General features: G+C 40.7%; 1 protein-coding gene across 1 annotated transcript in view; it reads right to left on the bottom strand.

Moving 5' to 3' along the window:
* Positions 1 to 953: 953 nt before the first annotated feature.
* GLIPR1 (GLI pathogenesis related 1) overlaps positions 954 to 18,766 on the bottom strand; it is a 1,221,813-nt gene continuing 1,204,000 nt past the window's right edge. Inside the window, exons 5-6 of the mRNA XM_044087974.1 lie at positions 1,406 to 1,432; positions 954 to 1,319 (exon numbers count right to left, since the gene is read on the bottom strand). Coding sequence (XP_043943909.1) covers positions 1,162 to 1,319; positions 1,406 to 1,432 — 185 coding nt within the window. The 3' untranslated portion in view covers positions 954 to 1,161. The remainder of the gene's footprint in view (positions 1,320 to 1,405; positions 1,433 to 18,766) is intronic.

Below are 18,766 nucleotides of genomic sequence, written 5' to 3'. Positions count from 1 at the left end.
TGTTTCAAGCTCTCAGCAACACAGGTCCTGGACAAGGCAGCCCAAAGTGAGGGCACAAGCTCAAGAACAGACAAAGGTATGTGCTCAACAAAAAATTTTTAGACAGAAAGGACAGCTGATAGAACAGAAGGTTTCACGCCAGCTCGAAAATTTTTTTTAGTCACCAGCACTCAAAAAACATTCAGAAAACAAGAGTTCCGCTTTCATCTGGCAACATCCACCACTGCTCCTAGGTGCTGAGTCCTCAAAAGAGACTGAAATAAGAAGCATCGATCTGGACACACTAAAAGGATCCATACAGCAGGGGCAGAACTCTGTGAAGAGCAAGAAAACATCAAGAAAAACAGCAGTATTATAAGGCTTCATACAAGGCAATAGTATCTAAAGGTTCTGTTGTATGGCATAAGGTCCATGCTAAAAAAAGGCACCATCCAACAAATCCGCTGGTCATATATATATATATGTGTGTGTGTGTGTGTGTGTGTGTGTGTGTGTGTGTGTGTGTATATATATATATATATATATATATATATATATACACATATATATATATATACACATACATAAATAGATATATACTGCAGGCTACTGAGGGAGGAATGAGCTATCAAGGAGATGTTAATTAAGAAGTTAAAAGCTATAAATTTAAAAATATGGAATGTTTCTTTACAGCTCGAGCCTTTGGACTCTTACATCTTATCATGTCTGACAGCAAACAAAATCTGAAGAAGGTGTAGAGACTGTAGCGCATTATAGGTTGAGGGAGGGGCTTGAGACTAGGATCTAAGTCTGGAAAATGTGGCTGAATCTGTAACCCAGTAGTAAGGAAGAATGAAAATGCAACATGAGATCTAAATATACATATTTACAATAACTTTTGAATATTAACTACAGAAATGTTGTACATATTTAGACTAAACAGACTTAACATGGGACAACAAAAAGTACCAGGACTGACACTGCACAAAATGAGTTATGCTGGAGCAACAGAACATAAAAAGAAACAGATAAGACTAGTCTATTTTAAACATTTGAATAACAGTTATCATGCTTTTAATACTGGCCATTTTACTCATCATGCAGTAAGCCACTGGTAACAATTTAACATTTATTACATTGAGTTTGACAGTAGAATAATTCACAGGCATTTAGGAAACATTACTATTGCTCATACACAAACATATTTGGAAATTTGTTCTGTAACATAAATACAGCAAGAAAAGTCAGTAGGAACAATATGACTCGTATGACTAAGGAAGTGATGCAGTAACTATCACATGACAAACGTGAGTCCCAATCTGGGTTCCATTCACTGTAGCCTGTAAAAAGTACAAGCAAGCATTTTAGATCAATGTTCTTTTAATTTAATATTTAAAAATGTACTTTAAAAAGTTCTCATACATACTTTTCTGTGTCTCTCTTTCTGGGGTACCTGATGAAAGAGAAAAATGTCAGTACCTTGTATTACCAGTCAAATTTATATGAACAAAGAAGCTGACTGATGAAGATGACAAGTAATATATCAAATTTGATTCAGGCTTTCAGTTTTGCAGCTAATACATGTATGGTTGCCGGTCACTTGTCTGCTCCATTTCCTATCTTCTGCTTATACCAATCTTGCTTGAATCCATTTGTTGATGTACTCTCCACCATTCCAGGTTTCCTAAACTAAAGACTTCTAACTTCAAGCTTCCAGTTGCCACTTTCTTCTCCCTTCTCCTATCAGCTGGATTCTCATCTTCACTTTCTCCTCATCCTCCCCATTCTGATCCAGCGACAACAAAGTGCCTCCATACCATGTCTGCATATGCCTTTATTTCTTCCACATTTAGGCTAGATATAGCCTTCAATGTTTCTTCCTACTCTAACGTGCCTCATTACTCAAAACATTGTGCATACGTACTGTCCAAAAGCTTGATGCCCTGATATCTGCAGGTTCCAAAGAATTGTACACATTATTCTGTGTGTGGATGTTATCTGCTCTCTTTACACTGGAAAAGCAGCATCAGTCTCCTCTGAGTTCAACATGTAGCCTAGCCTCCTGTTGCATTTCTTCACAACCCACTTGTTCTATGTGAGATTAATGAGTTAAATGGGATTTCATTTTATTTATGTAATGATAGAAGGAGACAATAGGTCTATGCAGCCTTCCCTAAAATACAATTAGCAATTCATCTACTCTGCAGCTCTTCCTTTCCCAGTTTTCTACTTACCTCATGCTGGATTGAATGCCACAGCTGATAATTTTACCAGTGATGAACCGGCAGTGTGAACCCTGACTCTAGATGATGGTCACTGTTAATGTGACACCCCAAACATGTGCAAAAACGTGAAAAACAGTGTTATGGATGGATGGATGGATCCACCCAGGGATTTCTGCTGAACTTTCCTCTATCTGTGCTCTCATAGTTCGTACTTTAATTCAGCCTCACATCCATGTTAGCCTCAGCAAGTTGTAATTAAGGGTAAACCATTATTCCTAACTACTACATCAGTTCTGATGTTTGTGCCATTAGTAAACAGACTGATTTTATACTTTGATAGTTATGTACTGGCACAGATATACCAGACAGGACCATAACTAATACTGAAACTTGCAGCACTACATTATTTACTGACTTCTCAGAAAGCAACCCTCCCAAATCACCTTCTTCTTTCCTGTTTGATATCAAATTTCCTCTGACCCACAAGTACTAGATCACATCACCATGCCTCTTCTATGACAGTGTCAGAGGTATTGCTAAACCCCATTTACAGAACATACACTGAGGCCTTGTTTATTTCTACTTGGCTCAATCACATTGTTGTATTAAACTACACTGTTATGGCCTACACGGTCTGGTAATAAGCCAGCCTACCCATAAGAATTCTTTACAAAATATTCCAGGTAATGGAAGTGAGATTCTCTGTCTCTTGTCTGGTTATTTCTTGAGAGCTCAGTCTTGTAACACCACCACTGTGGCTACCCAGAGTTTTTCTGTCAAAATCTACTTGACTGCACTTCCAAAAAAAAAAATGAAAATAAATAAAAAATAGCAAACTCAGAAACCACACTTTATTTTTTTATTTTCTCTTCACTAATAATCAGTCTTCACACCCTGGATGCTCTTTTGATCCATTTGTTTGTCTTTCTCTGCCTGGACTTAGGCATCTCATACCACCTGTGAGCGAGAGAGAGAGAGAGAGAGAGAGAGTGACAGAGAGACAGAGACAGAGGAAGAGAAAGACAGTACAACTGTGCAAGAACTTACCATAACAGTACATGTTTGAAAAGATCATTGTCCAAGTAATGCTGACAGATGGGATGTATCTTGCAAAGGATACTATAAGTCTGTCCAGCATACCAAGCTTAAGTGCTTCTTCCTCACACACCGTATGTCAAACCTTAGACCTAGGTTGCACTAATGCTGACAGATAGGATGACTTCCAAAGCTTCTAAGCAGACTGGGAGGGGTTAAGTATAACAGAAATGGAATCCAGTAACCGTTGAAGTATAGTTCTGGCAAAACTTGTCCTTACTCTAGAGAAGGCATCAGTTTTGTAATGCTTGGTAAAGGTATGAATGGAAGACCAGGCAGTTTGCCTCTAAAAACAGATATGAAGTCAAGCTCTTTGAAGAAGACTCCTGAAAAAACTACAACCCTTACAGTATGAGCTTTGACATACCTTTAGAGGGATTTCCCATGAAAAGAATAAAAAAAAGAAATGGACAGCATGGGAAATGCCTCTGGAAATGGTCTGCTTAGATGAAGAGAGACACTGTTTTTGCTCTCAAAGGAAGTAATCGGTCAGATTTTCTGATCTCTCATATCTCTCAATCAATCGGGGATAAATCTCAGCAGAACCAGGGACAAATCTAGAAGTAATCAGGGACATTTTTAAAATATTAGTACTAGTAATTAGCCTGGTTCAGGTAAAATCTAAGATGCCTGTGTTCATCAAGTAAATGATGGATCCTTTCTGCCTTATTTTGAGGATGATGAAAAATGCAAGGAGGTGAATGCAATGCTTCAGAGACCTTTTAGAAACAACTGTTGGCATAAAGGACAGTTTAGTTCTAAGGGATGCCCTGTCCTTATGAAAAACAGAAAAGGCTGAATAACCATTACGGCTTGTAACCCAGAAACTCTCTTAGCAGATGGTAAGGCTACAAGAAGAATGGTTTTCCATGTACAAAACTGTAATGATACGGGAAAAGTAGGTTTAAAAGTTTGTGAAGTTAATTTCTCCAAGACAAAATTCATGTGTTGTGGGAAGGAATACATTTTTTGGAGAGTCTGATGTGCAAGATGCCTATTGAGAACTGCTTGACCTCACAACATGAAGAAAGTGGTGGATCTATAGGTAGACAAGCTGAAATGTTTGACAAATGTACCCTGACAGAGGTATATGCCAAGTCAGAATCAAGCAGCTCAGAATAGAAGGTATCCCTGATTGGTATGTATCCAATCCGCTTTTATGGCACCAAAAAGAAAATCTTTCCATTGTGATATGTATAATTTTCTAATTACAAACTTTCTAGCCCCCTTTATTATTTGTAGCATGACCTCTAAATAAAGTTCCATAAAAGGAATTAAAAGACTATCATCCATATTGTGAGATTGAGTGCTTTCAGGCTTGGATGAATTACAGAACCTTTGTGCATGTAAGGAAGTCCATCCTGTAGGATAATATGCAGTGATAGCTGCTGGCTATGTGGAAGCTATGGGGAAGAGAATGCAGGCTAAATGCTGTCTTGACTAAAAGGAAATCATCAAGAGAATTTTATGACTATCACTTTGAACCTTCAGGAGAGACTATTTGATGACAGGATAGAGGGTAAAGGCATAAAGAAATTGCCTTTTATATGGGAAGGAGCATAAATTCATTCTCTTGGCTTCCTAGCAAGAAGCCCTGGAGAAAAATATTCTGAGTTGATTGTTCAGAGTATATGCAAAACTATCCAATTTGGCACACCCTACTGCTGGACAATTCAAAGGAAGACCTCTATGTTCAAGACACTTGTGAAGGTCTGCCATGGATCTGCTCATGTATTTGTCCAATGTGTTCTGCTCAATTCTGAGAGAATGCAAACTGCTTTGGGGGAAAAGATTGTGTTTAATTGCAATGTTCCAAGCAGCCACTGTCAATCTGCATAGGTGATATGAGTTTGGTTCAGCACTAGTTTGCTGATGCACCGCATGATACTGTATTGTCTGCAAAATCTGGAGAGTTCCTGGGTTCGAAAGGAGATGGACAGGTTGGACAGCAAGAATTAAGGATTTTATTTCTTTTCATATTTATATGCTCTCTTCTGATCTTCTTTTGACTAAAGTCCCTGTACCTTGAAACCATTTGGACAAGCCCCCCCCCACAAGCCATATCTGATGCATCTGTAGAGACTTTCTGAAGAGGACAGAAGAGAGAATCAGAAAAGGAGCTCCTGGGTTTACTCTTATCTGAGTGATCCACCAAAAAAAATAAGTTATGTACTCACAATAATGTTCCATGTGTGTTGTCCATCTTCACCTTTACTCTTACTAGGTTGGGTTCGGATACGATCCTCAGATCCGTCTCAGCCTCATTTTCAAACTCGAGGTCATCTGCCAGCTCATGGCTCACTCCATATCCCAGCATGCACTGGAACCATCCCCAGATCTTGTTTGTACTAAATGTATAGAGGAATGGCTAACTTCAAGGAAGGATGCAGAGGCTGATGAACAAGGGCAGAGGTCAATGGGATCAAATTTGGTTAGACTTGGTCTTCTAGGAGTAAAAGAAAGGGAAAGGGGAAGAAGGGTGGGATGTAAGAATGAAGGCGAAGATGGACAACACACATGGAATTTTATGGTGAGTACATAACTTTTTTATGTGATGTTGTCCTATCTCGCTTTCATTCTTACTAGGTTGGTACAGCATCCCTAGTACATTGATTCTTGGGTGGCTCACAGGAGAATATTCCTCAGAATCATGGACCCAAAGGAGGCTCTATTCCTGAAGGCCAAATCAACTTTGTAATGAGTAATAAAAGTATGTGGTTTAGCCCATGTTGCTGCAGCACAAATAATGTCAATTGGTACCTTAGCCAGAAAGGCTGAAGACATAGCAATGGCTCTTGTAGACTGGACCTCAGCTTTTTTTGGGAGTTCTCTATTTTGAGACTTGTAAATAAAAGTTATATAATCTGAAAGCCACTTAGAAAATGTAACTTTAGAGACTGAGGATCCCTTCTTTGAATCTGAAAAAGAAACAAATAACTGATCAGATTTTCAGAATGCAGTAGCTCTATGTAGGCAAAAACACAGCTGTCTATGCACATCCAGTTGATGTAACATGTACTCTGCTTTGTTCTCATAATTTGGGAAGAAAACTGGTAACTCGATACTTTGATTCAAATTTGTCTCTGAAACCACCTTAGGTAAAAAGGAGGGAGTTAGTTCACAAAGACACCCTGTCTCTATGGAAGAGCAAATAATGGGGGTTTACAGACAATGCTTGCAACTCGGACACTCTTCTGGCAGAGGTGATTACTACCAAGAAAATGTTTTTCCAAGTAAAAAAATTTAATTTGCAAGATGATGCTGGTTCGAAGGGAGGAAAAATTATACGAGATAGAATGAAATTTAGGTGCCATGGCACAGGAAGGTCTCTGATAGGTGGTCTTAAGAGCATAGTACCTTTGAGAAAAGCCTTGCATAGCTTATGAGATATATTAGACCCAGAGCCTCCTGAATGAAAGTTCAAGATTGCTGCTAGCTGAACCCTAATAGTAGCTGCAGCTGGGCTCTCATTGAAAAGTTTTGCTAGGAAGTCCAGATTAAAACTAATAGGAGCATAAAAGGGATTCCTATGGTTCTAGGTAGCCCATAAACAGAATCTTTTCCATTTGCTTTTATAAATCTTCCTCAATGAAGCTTTATGAGAAGAAATAAGAATATGTTTAACTCCACAAGACAGGGTTGGAAACCTGGCTATTGTTGGAATTGGAGCAGCCACGCTGTCAGTTTGAGGGTCTGAAGGGATGAGTGGAATATTCCTGAAGCATGAGTCAGAAGGTCCAGAACCGGGTCCAGAATCCATGGCTCCTCCCAAAGATGAGGCCACAAGAAGGAGAAATAGATTTGGTGAGGTCAGTATGGAGCGATGAGTATCAAGTGTCTTCCCAAACAACTGGCTTTCTGAAGGATTTTGGAAATTAGTGGAAAAGGGGAGAAGGTATAGAGGAGGCCTGGAAGCCAATCATGTACAACTGCATCCCTTGGTGACTCCCTTGGAAGGGGGATGAAAGCAAAGTAGCTGCTGCATTTGGCATTCATGGATGTTGAAAACAGGTTGCAGCAAGGCTGGCCCTATTTTCAGAAATTTTTTTCCGCTATGTCCTGTGTCAGGGACCACTTGTGTGGCATCAAAATCACTCTGCTGAGTCTGTCGTCTATTATGTTGGATTTCCCAGGAATTTGCATTGCTATCAGAAAATGTTGGGAGGAGGTTGCCCATTGCCATGCTCTCAGGGCCACTCGACAAAGGGGGTAAGATCTGGTTCCTCCTTGTTTGTTTATATACCATACGACTGACATGTTGTCTGTCTGGATTGCAATGGTTCCCAGGGGAGAATGCTTCCGACGCTAAAAGCACTGCTCTCATCTCTAGGACACTGATGTACAAGTGAGCTTAGTGATTCTGCCAGGTGGCTTGGACTATCTTTCCCAGATAATGCCCCCCCACACACCCTATCTGAGAGGCATCCCTGGTCACCGTAGCTACTGATTGGGAGTGAACAAACAGTCGATCTTGAGTAACTTGAGTGGAGTGTAGCCACCATTGAAGATCCTTCTTGCAATATTCTGTTATGAATATTTTGTGAGAAACTGGCAGTTCCTGCATCGACCACTGAGTGGATAACAAGCACTGCAGAATCCTTATATGCAGACATGCTAGGGGGAGCAAAACTATCTCTGCTGCCATAATCACAAGAGTATTGAGGACTATCTTCGCTGAGGCTTTCTTTCTTCTTAACAGGTATCTCATCTGGTACCTTAGAGATTGGACCCTTTCTGGTAGACGTCTCACCATCATTTGTGTTGAGTCTAATTCTACCCCTATGAAAACCACATACTGAGAAGACACTAAGGCAGATTTATCGTAGTTTACGGTAATCCCAAGGAGGGAGCAGAGTCGCAGGGTTGTATCTCTGGCCTTGATTAGCAGATGCCTGGTCATGGAGGTAAGAACCAGCTGTCTAAGTATGGAAACACCCAGAATCCTAGACGTCTCATGTGAGCTGCTACTACTGCCATACATTTGGTGAACATTCTGGGGGCTGTAGTGAAGCCAAAGGGCACAGCTTGAAACTGGTAGGGACTGGCTTCCAGCCTAAAGCAGAAGTGTCTCCTGGATTGCCTTTCCATTTCTATGTGGTAGTACATATCCTGGAGATCTATAGAGCACATCCAATTGTCTTTTCCCAGGAATGGGAGTATCAACTGCAGTGTCACCATTCGGAACTTGCTCTTCTTTACTGATTTGTTTAGAATGCTGATATCCAGAATTGGTCTCCAGTCCCCTGTTTTCTTTGGAACTAAAAAGAATCTTGAGTAAGTTCTGGATCCTAATTGTTCTATGGGGACTTCTTGGATAACTCTTTTGTCTAGCAACTTTTGAATTTCCAGAGTTGTCTGTTCCTTTTGACTGGGTGGAACATCTGGACCTTTTTTCATCTTTGGGGCGAGAAGGGAACATGGAATGATGGAACTTCTGGATATGATGCTTTGTACCCACTTGACTTTTGTTAGCTGTTGCCAGACTTTTGGGTACAAAGATAAGTGACCCCTGACTGCCTCCAGAGCTGAACAGTCAGGCCTCCTTTCAGGACTGCTGAAAAGGGCCTACCAAAGAAGGATTCTCTATCGCTCTGATTTTACAGACCCCCCTCTGCCATGTGTTTCGTGCCTTCCATTATTACTTCCACCTCTGCCTCTGTGAGAAGTTTCACCACATGTGTCCTGAAAAGATCTCTGTGATTTTCAGAATCACATCTTACCACTTCCTCTCTGTCCCTTGGGATTAGGTCTAGTAGGCATGGAAAAACCGACTCCTATGCCAGACAGAGTCTTTCCTTCCTGTTTGCACCTGGTGAGTGTGTCCTTTAATATAGCTCCAGCTGTCAAATGGGGTATTTACAAAGGAATACTTAAAGGGTTCTGCGAAATCACATAAGCGCATCCAGGAATGTCTCCTTAGGGAAATTCCAGAACCCGTTACTCTACTTGCTCCATCAGCTGTATGGGATATGAGCCTCATGGATGGATTAACAAATGAGTTTAAGATAGTGAGCTGAGAAGATACTTTGTCAGTAACCCCTTCAGCTACTGAACCTTGGAGGGTATCTCTTAGCTCTTTCAGGAGATTCCCCTGTAGTCTCATAAAATGGGTAAGATAGTTGAAGTTCAGCAATCTGAGACAAAAAGGCACTGACAAAAAGATGCACTTTCTGCACCTGTCCACACTGCTGGATTCCTTGCTTGGGGGGGCTGTGTGAAGGCTGTCAGCCTAGCTAGATAGAATTTTTTTAATAATTCTATGTCGTTGTAAATATTAATATGATCCATAGGCTAATGTAACAAATGTAAGAAAATTGTGTTAGGTTCTGAGCTTCAAAAATGTAACCAAAGTGTGCTCTGCTGGAGGAAAGCTGATAAGTTAAGGATTTTACAACAGTGTTTGATCTCAAGCTTGGAGACAGGATGTCTGGGCTGGAAATTCTTTCTATTGTTTTAAGACAAGATAATTACTAGGTTTTACATCTAAAATGTCTTTTACTGCTGTGGATTCCTGCAGGTGCAGATTACAAAAAGAAATGTTAAAATTTTAAGCTCTCGCTGAGAAACTTAAGTAGAAGTGACAAGAATGATGTAATCTGAAATGACTCAACAGTACTGTGTATTATCAATTTAAGGACAGAAAGAAAGAAGAGCATTTTGTATCTTGTCTTGGATCTAGTAAGAACATCCACTCACCAGCACTTCTTTGCTCTGTATGTAAGTAGTATTTAGAACAATGATTCGTTTTAGAGTTAGACAGGAATTTAGCCAGATTAGTCTAGCTGTTTTATATATTTGTCAGACTATACTACAATATTAATAAAAACGTAGTAGTGGAAAGCAGGTGGTAAGTCCTCCGTTGCTAAAATAAGAATAAATATGCTGAAAACTGAAGAAATAACACAGTTTGATTCACAAATTAACTTATAGATGTAAAGATTCAACTGGATATAAAATCATAGAAAACTCCTTTATTGTAGTGTACAGCTTCATCAGACCATTAAACAACTACCAAATATAAACTAGCATAAATTAAGCAACAGCCAATAATCAAATCACTTCAATTAAGTCATAAAATAAAGCAATAAAGACATAAAAATATAAAAACATAATATAATACATACATATGTAAATATACATCTATGTAAAACACAGACACACCAGCAATACATGCAAAAACATATGTAAAAAACAAACAAGGACAGTATGAACCTATTTACTTATGCAGCCTCCTTTTCTTCAAAACGGGCTTAATAGAGGCCCTCTCATTTAACCCCCTGCCCCTATCTGCAAGGAGCATGATGATCCAATTGGCCTCTGTATGTTCAGTGTGTGTACACAAATCACCTCCCCTAATACTAGGATTAATGGTTTAAATAACCCTGAAGCTGAAGGTATGAGACGCCCCAGTCTCTAAAACGTGTTTAGAAAGTGCATTATGCACAGAGCCCTTCCTAATGTGATATATATGTTCCCTCATCCTATCACTTAGGACCCTGTTGGTTTTGCCACCATAGAAGGGATGGCAGATGGTATATTCAGCCAAATATATCACATGAGGGGTCATGCAATCTGCAGAGGCATGGAAAACAAATTCCTTGCACAAATCAGGATGAAAGAAGGATGCAGTATTGTTAATAAAAGCACAAAAACTATAGCTGCCACAAGGTAACGTGGAGCCAGGATGTGAAGAAACATTGCTATAGTTCTTCTCATAGTATAGAAGTGTTTTCAAAGTCTTACAGTTCCTAAACTGAAAACTAGGTTTATCACCTACAACCCTACGTACATCATCATCCACTTGCAGAATAACCCAAAACAGACTAAACAACTGAGTAATATCATAGTGATCACTAGTATAAAACAAGGGAACCTTAACTTCTGAGAAAGATGGCGTCTTCTCAGGGCCAACATGTATATCTGGTATAGGTCCAAAATATGGACTTGCTGTGGTCAATCTTAGTAGATCTAAGTCAGACCATTGCTTATCAATCTCAGATGCAGTATAACCTCGTGCCAGCAACTTACATCCCAAACTATCAATCTCCTTTAGAAAACCAGATGTAGTGGGGTTCAATCTAGAGGCCCTTATCCCCTGGCCTCTAATCAGGTTCCTAAAAATGTACCCTGGATGCATGCTAGATCTAAAAAGAAATGCATTTCTATGGCAGGTCTTACGATATACACCAGTGTTAATAATATTGCCTGGTAACTTTTCAATATAGAGGTCCAAAAACTCAATATGATCAAAGGACCAGGTAAAAGTAAACTTCAGACAATCTATTAAATTATTCATCATATCGTGGAAGGCTATCAGACTATCAACAGGACCCCTCCACAGCAAAAACAGGTCATCAATGAAACGTTGATAGAACAGACATGTTCCTTAAAACCCTGGATGGGAAACAGACTATTATTCTCCCAATGTAGCTATTTGCACAAGAAGTGCCCATAGCTACACCATGTTTCTGAAGATACATATCACCATTAAAGGTGAAAATATTGTTTTCAAGCACCATCTCTAAAAAATAGCAAATAAGATCTATTTGTACTGGAGTATATTCACTATGTGACAAAAGATATTCATGTATGAACTGTATACCCAACCCATTGGGTATCATCGCAAATAAGGACTGAACATCAAACGTGACAAAGATAACACCCTCAATATCAGAAATCAAGGAGGTACACTGGTAAAGATCTAATAAAAGATTGACCGCAGCAAGTCCATATTTTGGACCTATACCAGACATACATGTTGGCCCTGAGAAGAGGCCATCTATCTCAGAAGTTAAGGATCCCTTGTTTTATACTAGTGATCACTATGATATTACTCAGTTGTTTAGTCAGTTTTGGGCTATTCTGCAAGTGGATGATGATGTACGTAGGGTTGTAGGTGATAAACCTAGTTTTCGGTTTAGGAACTGTAAGAATTTGAAAAGACTTCTATGCTATGAGAAGAACTATAGCAATGTTTCTTCACATCCTGGCTCCACTTTATCTTGTGACAGCTGTAGTTTCTGTGCTTTTATTAACACTACTGCATCCTTCTTTCATCCTGATTTGTGCAAGGAATTTGTTTTCTATGCCTCTGCAGATTGCATGACCCCTCATGTGATATATTTGGCTGAATGTACCATCTGCCATTCTTTCTATGTTGGCAAAACCAACAGCATCCTACGTGATAGGATGAGGGAACATATATATCACATTAGGAAGGGCTCTGTGCATAATAAACTTTCTAAACATGTTTTAGAGACTGGGGCGTCTCATACCTTCAGCTTCAGGGTTATTGAAACCATTAATCCTAGTATTAGGGGAGGTGATTTGTGTACACACACTGAACATAGAGAGGCCTGTTGGATCATCATTTGGGGCAGGGGAAAAGGAGGCTGCATAAGTAAATAGGTTCATACTGTCCTTGTTTATTTTTTACATATGTTTTTGCATTTATTGTTGGTGTGTCTGTGTTTTTACACTGATGTATATTTACATATGTATGTATTATATTATGTTTTTATGTCTTTATTGCTTTATTTTATGACTTAATTGAAGTGATTTGATTATTGGCTGTTGCTTAATTTATGCTAGTTTATATACAGGGCCGTCTTGGTAGTTGTTTAATGGTCTGATGAAGCTGTACTGCTACAATAAAGGAGTTTTTTATGATTTTATATCCAGTTGAATCTTTACATCTATAAGTTGATTTGTGAATTGAACTGTTTTCATTTTTGCCTGGACTTGGGATTTTCATTATTGCCTGGCTCCTCCTGTTGTTATTTCTTCCGTTTTCAGCATACTACAATATTGTTTTAAAGTATTTCCTGTGATTTCTGAACTCTGTAATGTCACTGTGTTGAAGTAGTAAGTATTGTATTGTTTGTAGTATTTATTCAATATTTTTAAACCCTTTTAACCGTGGCTGTTTTGTGTAGAGATAATCCAAGCATTAGAGTACTTGCGTGTATTTGGTGATACTATATAAAGCCACTTCAATGGCCTCCTTGCTGTTCGTCACACTTACTAACTGGATAATAATAATATTGCAAAGTAAAATTTGACACCCTTTGGGAAAGGCCTTATCAGTAGCTGATAAATAGTGGTTGGTGGCAGTGATTTCTACCTTATAGTCTGGAGAGAAGGGGCATAGCTGGAGAACCTGTGCCAGCCTTCCCAAGGAGTGTCTGTGTGTTTGTATATAACTCATATCTCAAAGTGCATGTGTGTGTGTGTGTGTGTGTGTGTGTGTGTGTGTGTGTGTGTGTGTGTGTGTGTGTGCGCACATGTGTGTGTCAGCTACTTGGGCAGGGACACAAAGCACTGGTTGGACAGAGAAGTTGCTGGAGGTTTTGGCTTAACCACTAGGCTGAAATCTGTACCCTATAGCTGTGCCAGTGGGGAGTCTTATTGGGGATCTGGAGAGAAAGGGAGAAACCAGCCCCAAACTGACTGTGATCTCTGTGTGCTCTAAAGGGAAATTGTACTTTACTGTGTGTGTACTTGTTATCGTCCCACTGCTAGTGGTGAGGATTGTGGCTCCTTGATTACTGGGCCAGTGCATGGGCATCACATATTAATTGTTTGGCAGTGGTGGGATATCCACATGAAATATTAATTGTTTGATTGTGGGGAATTAGACACATCACATACTAATTGGCTTGTAGTGGTGTGGACATTGAATTCCTGTAGCTTGTGCACAGTGTTTACTGAAGGTGTTTTTCTACTTTAAATCAGCCACACAGTGAACATTCAAAGTTCAGATCACAATTGTTTTATTTCTTTTGTTAGCTTAGTCAGGGAGAGCAAACAAGCATGTCAGCAGAGAAATATGGCAAACTGACAAGGAGCCATTTGGCTGCGATATGCCAGGGTAAAGGACTGGTGCATGGAAACAGTTTACAGAGGGGAATAATTTTGATAGCTTCATTTGTATGTTTGAGAGAATATGTAAACAGTATGATGTTGACCAAAGGCTCTGGGTACGGTTCCTGACCCCCTTACTCCATGGTAAAGCTATAACAGTGCTGTCTAAACTATCTGTTCATGAATTTTTTAATTATACTGCTGTTAAGAATTATTTGCTAGAATTTTTTAAGCAAACACCTGAAGCTTATAGGAAAAAGTTTTGTGAGCATAGACGCAAGGCAGGTGAAAGTGTGTGTGAATATGTTGCTGAACTGAGCACTTATTTTCATAGGTGAGTGAGTGGCTGTCAGGTCACCACTTTTGAAGGGCTGGCAGACCTTTTTGTGAGGGAACAAGCCCTTAGCACTTTGCCTGAGGACATGGAGATCAGGTTAGCTGATAGACAATGTGCTACTTCAGATGAGTTGGGAAAGAAGGGAGACCTATACCTAGCAAGCAGGGCATCCCTGCACAGGAAAATGACCCCCAGTGCTGCTCATGGGTCTAATGGAACCCATGGTGGGTAGTCCAGGCACATGTCCAAGACCTAGGGTTAAATGTTTTGAATGCAACCAGTGGGGCCATGTAGCATATAGATGTCCACAGAGGCAAGGTGGGGAACAAAAGGTGAGGGAGCCAGTAAGTGGAAAGGACAAAATGCCAACAGTAGGTCGGCTTGAAACAACAAGGGTACCAAACTACCATGCTGCAGATGTCCTGATAGGGAAGGATTTTAATAAGGCAGTACCAAGTCCTAATGCAGTTACACACAGTCAGGCTAGGAGACAAGCCTGTGGGTCTGGTAGCCTGGGGGAGACCCAGACAGACCGCACACTTGCAGCCAGGACTGGTGAGATGGTTACTTCAGGGATGGAGCTACACTGTAGCAGTGAGACTGAAGGTGAGCCACAGCTGCTTGTGGGTACTGATGTTCCCTTGGACAGAGTGACTGCAAGGGCAGAGGTGAGTAGTAGTACCCAGGCTGACAGTGAGGCACCACTGTCAGAGGATGCCAGACTTCCTGTGGAAGGGAAGCTGGGAAGGGTTACAAAGAGAGAGTTGAGACAGGCTCAGCTCTCAGACCCTACATTACAAGGCCTGAGGCAGGTAGCTAGTGAGGCACCTGATTCTCAAGGGAAGGGAGAATCTGTATACTGGGACAAAGGGTTACTGTATAGAGAGTGGACACCTGAGGGAGGGCTAGAAGGTGAGAGAATACAGCAGTTGGTAGTGCCTAGAGCATACCATCTGGCACTTCTAGCCATAGCCCATGAAATTCCCTTTGCAGGTCATATGTGCATAAAATGTACAAAGAGACATATTATGCAGAACTTCTATTCGCCTGGGATTTCCAGAGATGTAACAGGGTACTGATGGACCTGTGAGCAGTGCCAAAAGGTAGGCAAGGCAGGAGACAATGTGAAAGCTCCTTTGATGCCTTTGCCTATGATTGAGGAGCCATTTCAGAGGGTGGCTACGGATATTGTGGGGCCTCTGAGTACCCCAAGCTCCACAGGGAAAAAGCATATCCTAGTGGTAGTAGATTATGCTACAAGATACCCTGAGGCAGTGGCATTGTTCTCCATTGAGGCAGAAAAAGTGGCAAATGCTTTGTTGGAGATTTTCAGCAGGGTAGGTTTTCCAAAGAAAATACTGACTGATAGAGGTGCCAATTTCATGTCAGACCTGCTGGCTTGTCTGCGGAAGTACTGTGGGGTGAAGCACTTAAAGACCACCAAACCACCCCCAGACTAATGGTCTTGTTGAGAGGTTAAACTTTGCAGTCCAGTTTAACAGGGAGTGGGACAAATATTTGCTCCATCTGTTGTTTGCTAACAGAGAGGTTCCCCAGGAATCCACGGGTTTTTCACCCTTTGAGTTGCTGTATTGGCATAGGGTGAGAGGATCTCTAGACTTAATTTGTGATGAGTGGGAGGGTGAGTGTGAATCCCACAAGGAGTCTGTTGTGGCATATGTCCTAAACCTCAGGACAAGGCTCAGAGAACTCATGGGCTTTGCCCAGGAGAACCTGGCAGACGCCCAACAGCAGAAAAAGGTCTGGTGTGACAGGAATGCTTGAGCTAGAGAGTATGCTGTAGGGCATCAGGTAATGGTTCTCATTCCTGTCAGACACAACAAGTTACAGGCAGCTTGGGAGGGACCCTACAAGTTGGTAAGGAAGGTCAGTGATGTTAATTGTAAGGTAGAACTGCTAGGCAGGAGGCAGGGGCACAAATTGTACTATGTTAACATGCTGAAACCTTACGATGATAGGGAAGCCCTTGTGCTGAGTATTTGCAGGCAGGAAGAGTCTGAGGGAGATCTGGTGAATGATCTCATCAGTGAGACTCGGACTGACAACTCAGTGGAAGGTGTAGCAATGTCCCAGCAGCTATCTCCTACCCAGGTTCGAGAAATCTGAACAGTGTTACAGGAGTTTGGGGACATGTTCACTGGGAAACCAGGGTGCACCCACCTGGTGCAGCACCAGGTGGACACAGGACCTTAAAGGCCTATTTGTCAGGCCACTTACAGGGTGCCTGAGAGAGTCAAAAAGACTCTGAGGGAGGAGATGCAGGAAATGTTGGAACTAGGGGTAATTCCGAAGTCCAACAGTCCCTGGGCCTCACCAGTGGCCCAGTGGTGCTAGTGCCAAAGAAGGATGGCAGCACCAGGTTCTGTGTGGACTACAGGAAATTAAACAGTTACACAGAGTCAGATGCTTATCCCATGCCCAGGACAAATGAAGCCCTAGAGCAGCTAGGTGGAGCTAAGCATCTTACCACCATTGATCTTACCAAGGGTTACAGGCAGGTGCCCTTGACTCCCAGTGCTAGACAGAGGTCAGCCTTTGTGACATCTTTTGGCTTGTATGAGTACACAAAGATGCCATTTGGAATGACAAAATGCTCCCACAACTTTCCAGATGCTGGTAGATCATTTCCTAGCAGGAGCAGGAGATTTTGCCCTTGCTTACCTAGATGATATTAGCATCTACAGCCATTCCTGGCAAGAGCACCTTCAGTACGTCAGGGAGGTGCTGGGCAGACTACAGTGGGCAGGGTTAACCATTAAGCCCAGCAACTGTCAGGTGGGTATGGCAGAGGTCTCCTACCTGGGACATAGAGTGAGGAGTGGTAAGATCAGGCCAGAACCGGCCAAAGTGGAAGCCATTCAGGCATGGCCTGCACCTGTAACCAAAAAGCAGGTAAGGGCATTTTTAGGGACAAAGTCACAAAAAAAGCACCAGTCAACTGTAAAGGAGTGGCTTGAGCAAAAAACAATGTAATAGAAAAAGAGAGCTTAGCCAAACCACCACAGCTGAATAAAGTACTGTGCACGACCACTTAATGATGCATAAGAAGCACACTTTATTAGAAAGCTCCACAAAGTAAGCGCTTTCACGATCTCAGTAATCACTTCATCAGACTACATTCAAACAAAAATGCACTCACTTATAAATACATTTCAATCAACAATCAATCAATCATGCAATTAGATAATAATTAAATGATTAAACAATATAAACACTCTGTAAAAACTTTATAAAGACTATAAAAAACTTAAAAAAAAGTTAAAAATGTATGTTAATGTTTCAAACTCCTTGCTTTAAGGAAAGGCTTAAGCGAAACCGCTTCATTAATATCAGGTGATTTATGTGCATTCAACCTAAGAATCCACCTTTGTTCTGCAACTTCAGTGCAATTCTTAATATCACCCCCTCACATTCCTTCATGCAAGATCTCCAGGACAAAGAATTTAAAGGAGTGTAAACTACCTTTATCCTCTATGTGTTTAAATAAAGCACTTACTACCTTTTGGTTAACAATATCTCTGCAATGCTCTTGTATGTGTTCATTGAGCATACAATTTGTTTTCCCCACGTAATAAGCATTACAGGATATGCAGAACACAAAATATACTATATGTCTAGTTCTACAATCAGCATAATGTGCCACTTCTATCTCAAAATGTGAATCTGAATGGGTGTATTTAATACAGGAATGTACATATCTGCAGGCCGTACAATTCCTACACATATATGTACCCTTCCTCTGTGAAGTATTGCCTTGTACAGTTTGTCTTTCCCTATAGCATAGCTAACATTTAAGGCACTTTTTATTCTTAAAGGCAAAATTAGAGGTATCATCCAACAACCCATCAAGCTCTTCTATAGTTTTCAGAATATTCCAGTTGTGTCTAAAAACCTCACAAAAGGTACCAATATCACCACTGTATGTAATTGGAAATCTGAGTTTATTGTAATCTCTATTGCGCTCCTGCGCTGTATGACCTATTCTCTCAGAGAAGAACGGTCTACCTCTAGAGGTTCTCTCAACCATTAGTTCTGATGCATATTTATCAAACATCTTTTTAGAGTAACCTCTTTGCATAAAGTCATTCCATAAATTATCAAGGGCTATCTGAAGTTGGGCCTCATCATTGTGGAGTCTCATTAGCCTGAGGATTTGTCCTTTTACCACATTGTTGCCTACAAATCTGGGATGCATACTGTCTCTGTGTAACAATGCATTTCTTCTAGTAGGTTTTCTATACATACT

Source organism: Protopterus annectens, chromosome 11.part0, assembly GCF_019279795.1.
Source record: "Protopterus annectens isolate FY-2018-M chromosome 11.part0, PAN1.0, whole genome shotgun sequence".
In the NCBI taxonomy this organism is placed as follows: domain Eukaryota; kingdom Metazoa; phylum Chordata; order Ceratodontiformes; family Protopteridae; genus Protopterus; species Protopterus annectens.
The sequence above is the reverse complement of the archived record's forward strand: the minus strand, read 5'-3'. Positions and strand labels throughout refer to the sequence as shown.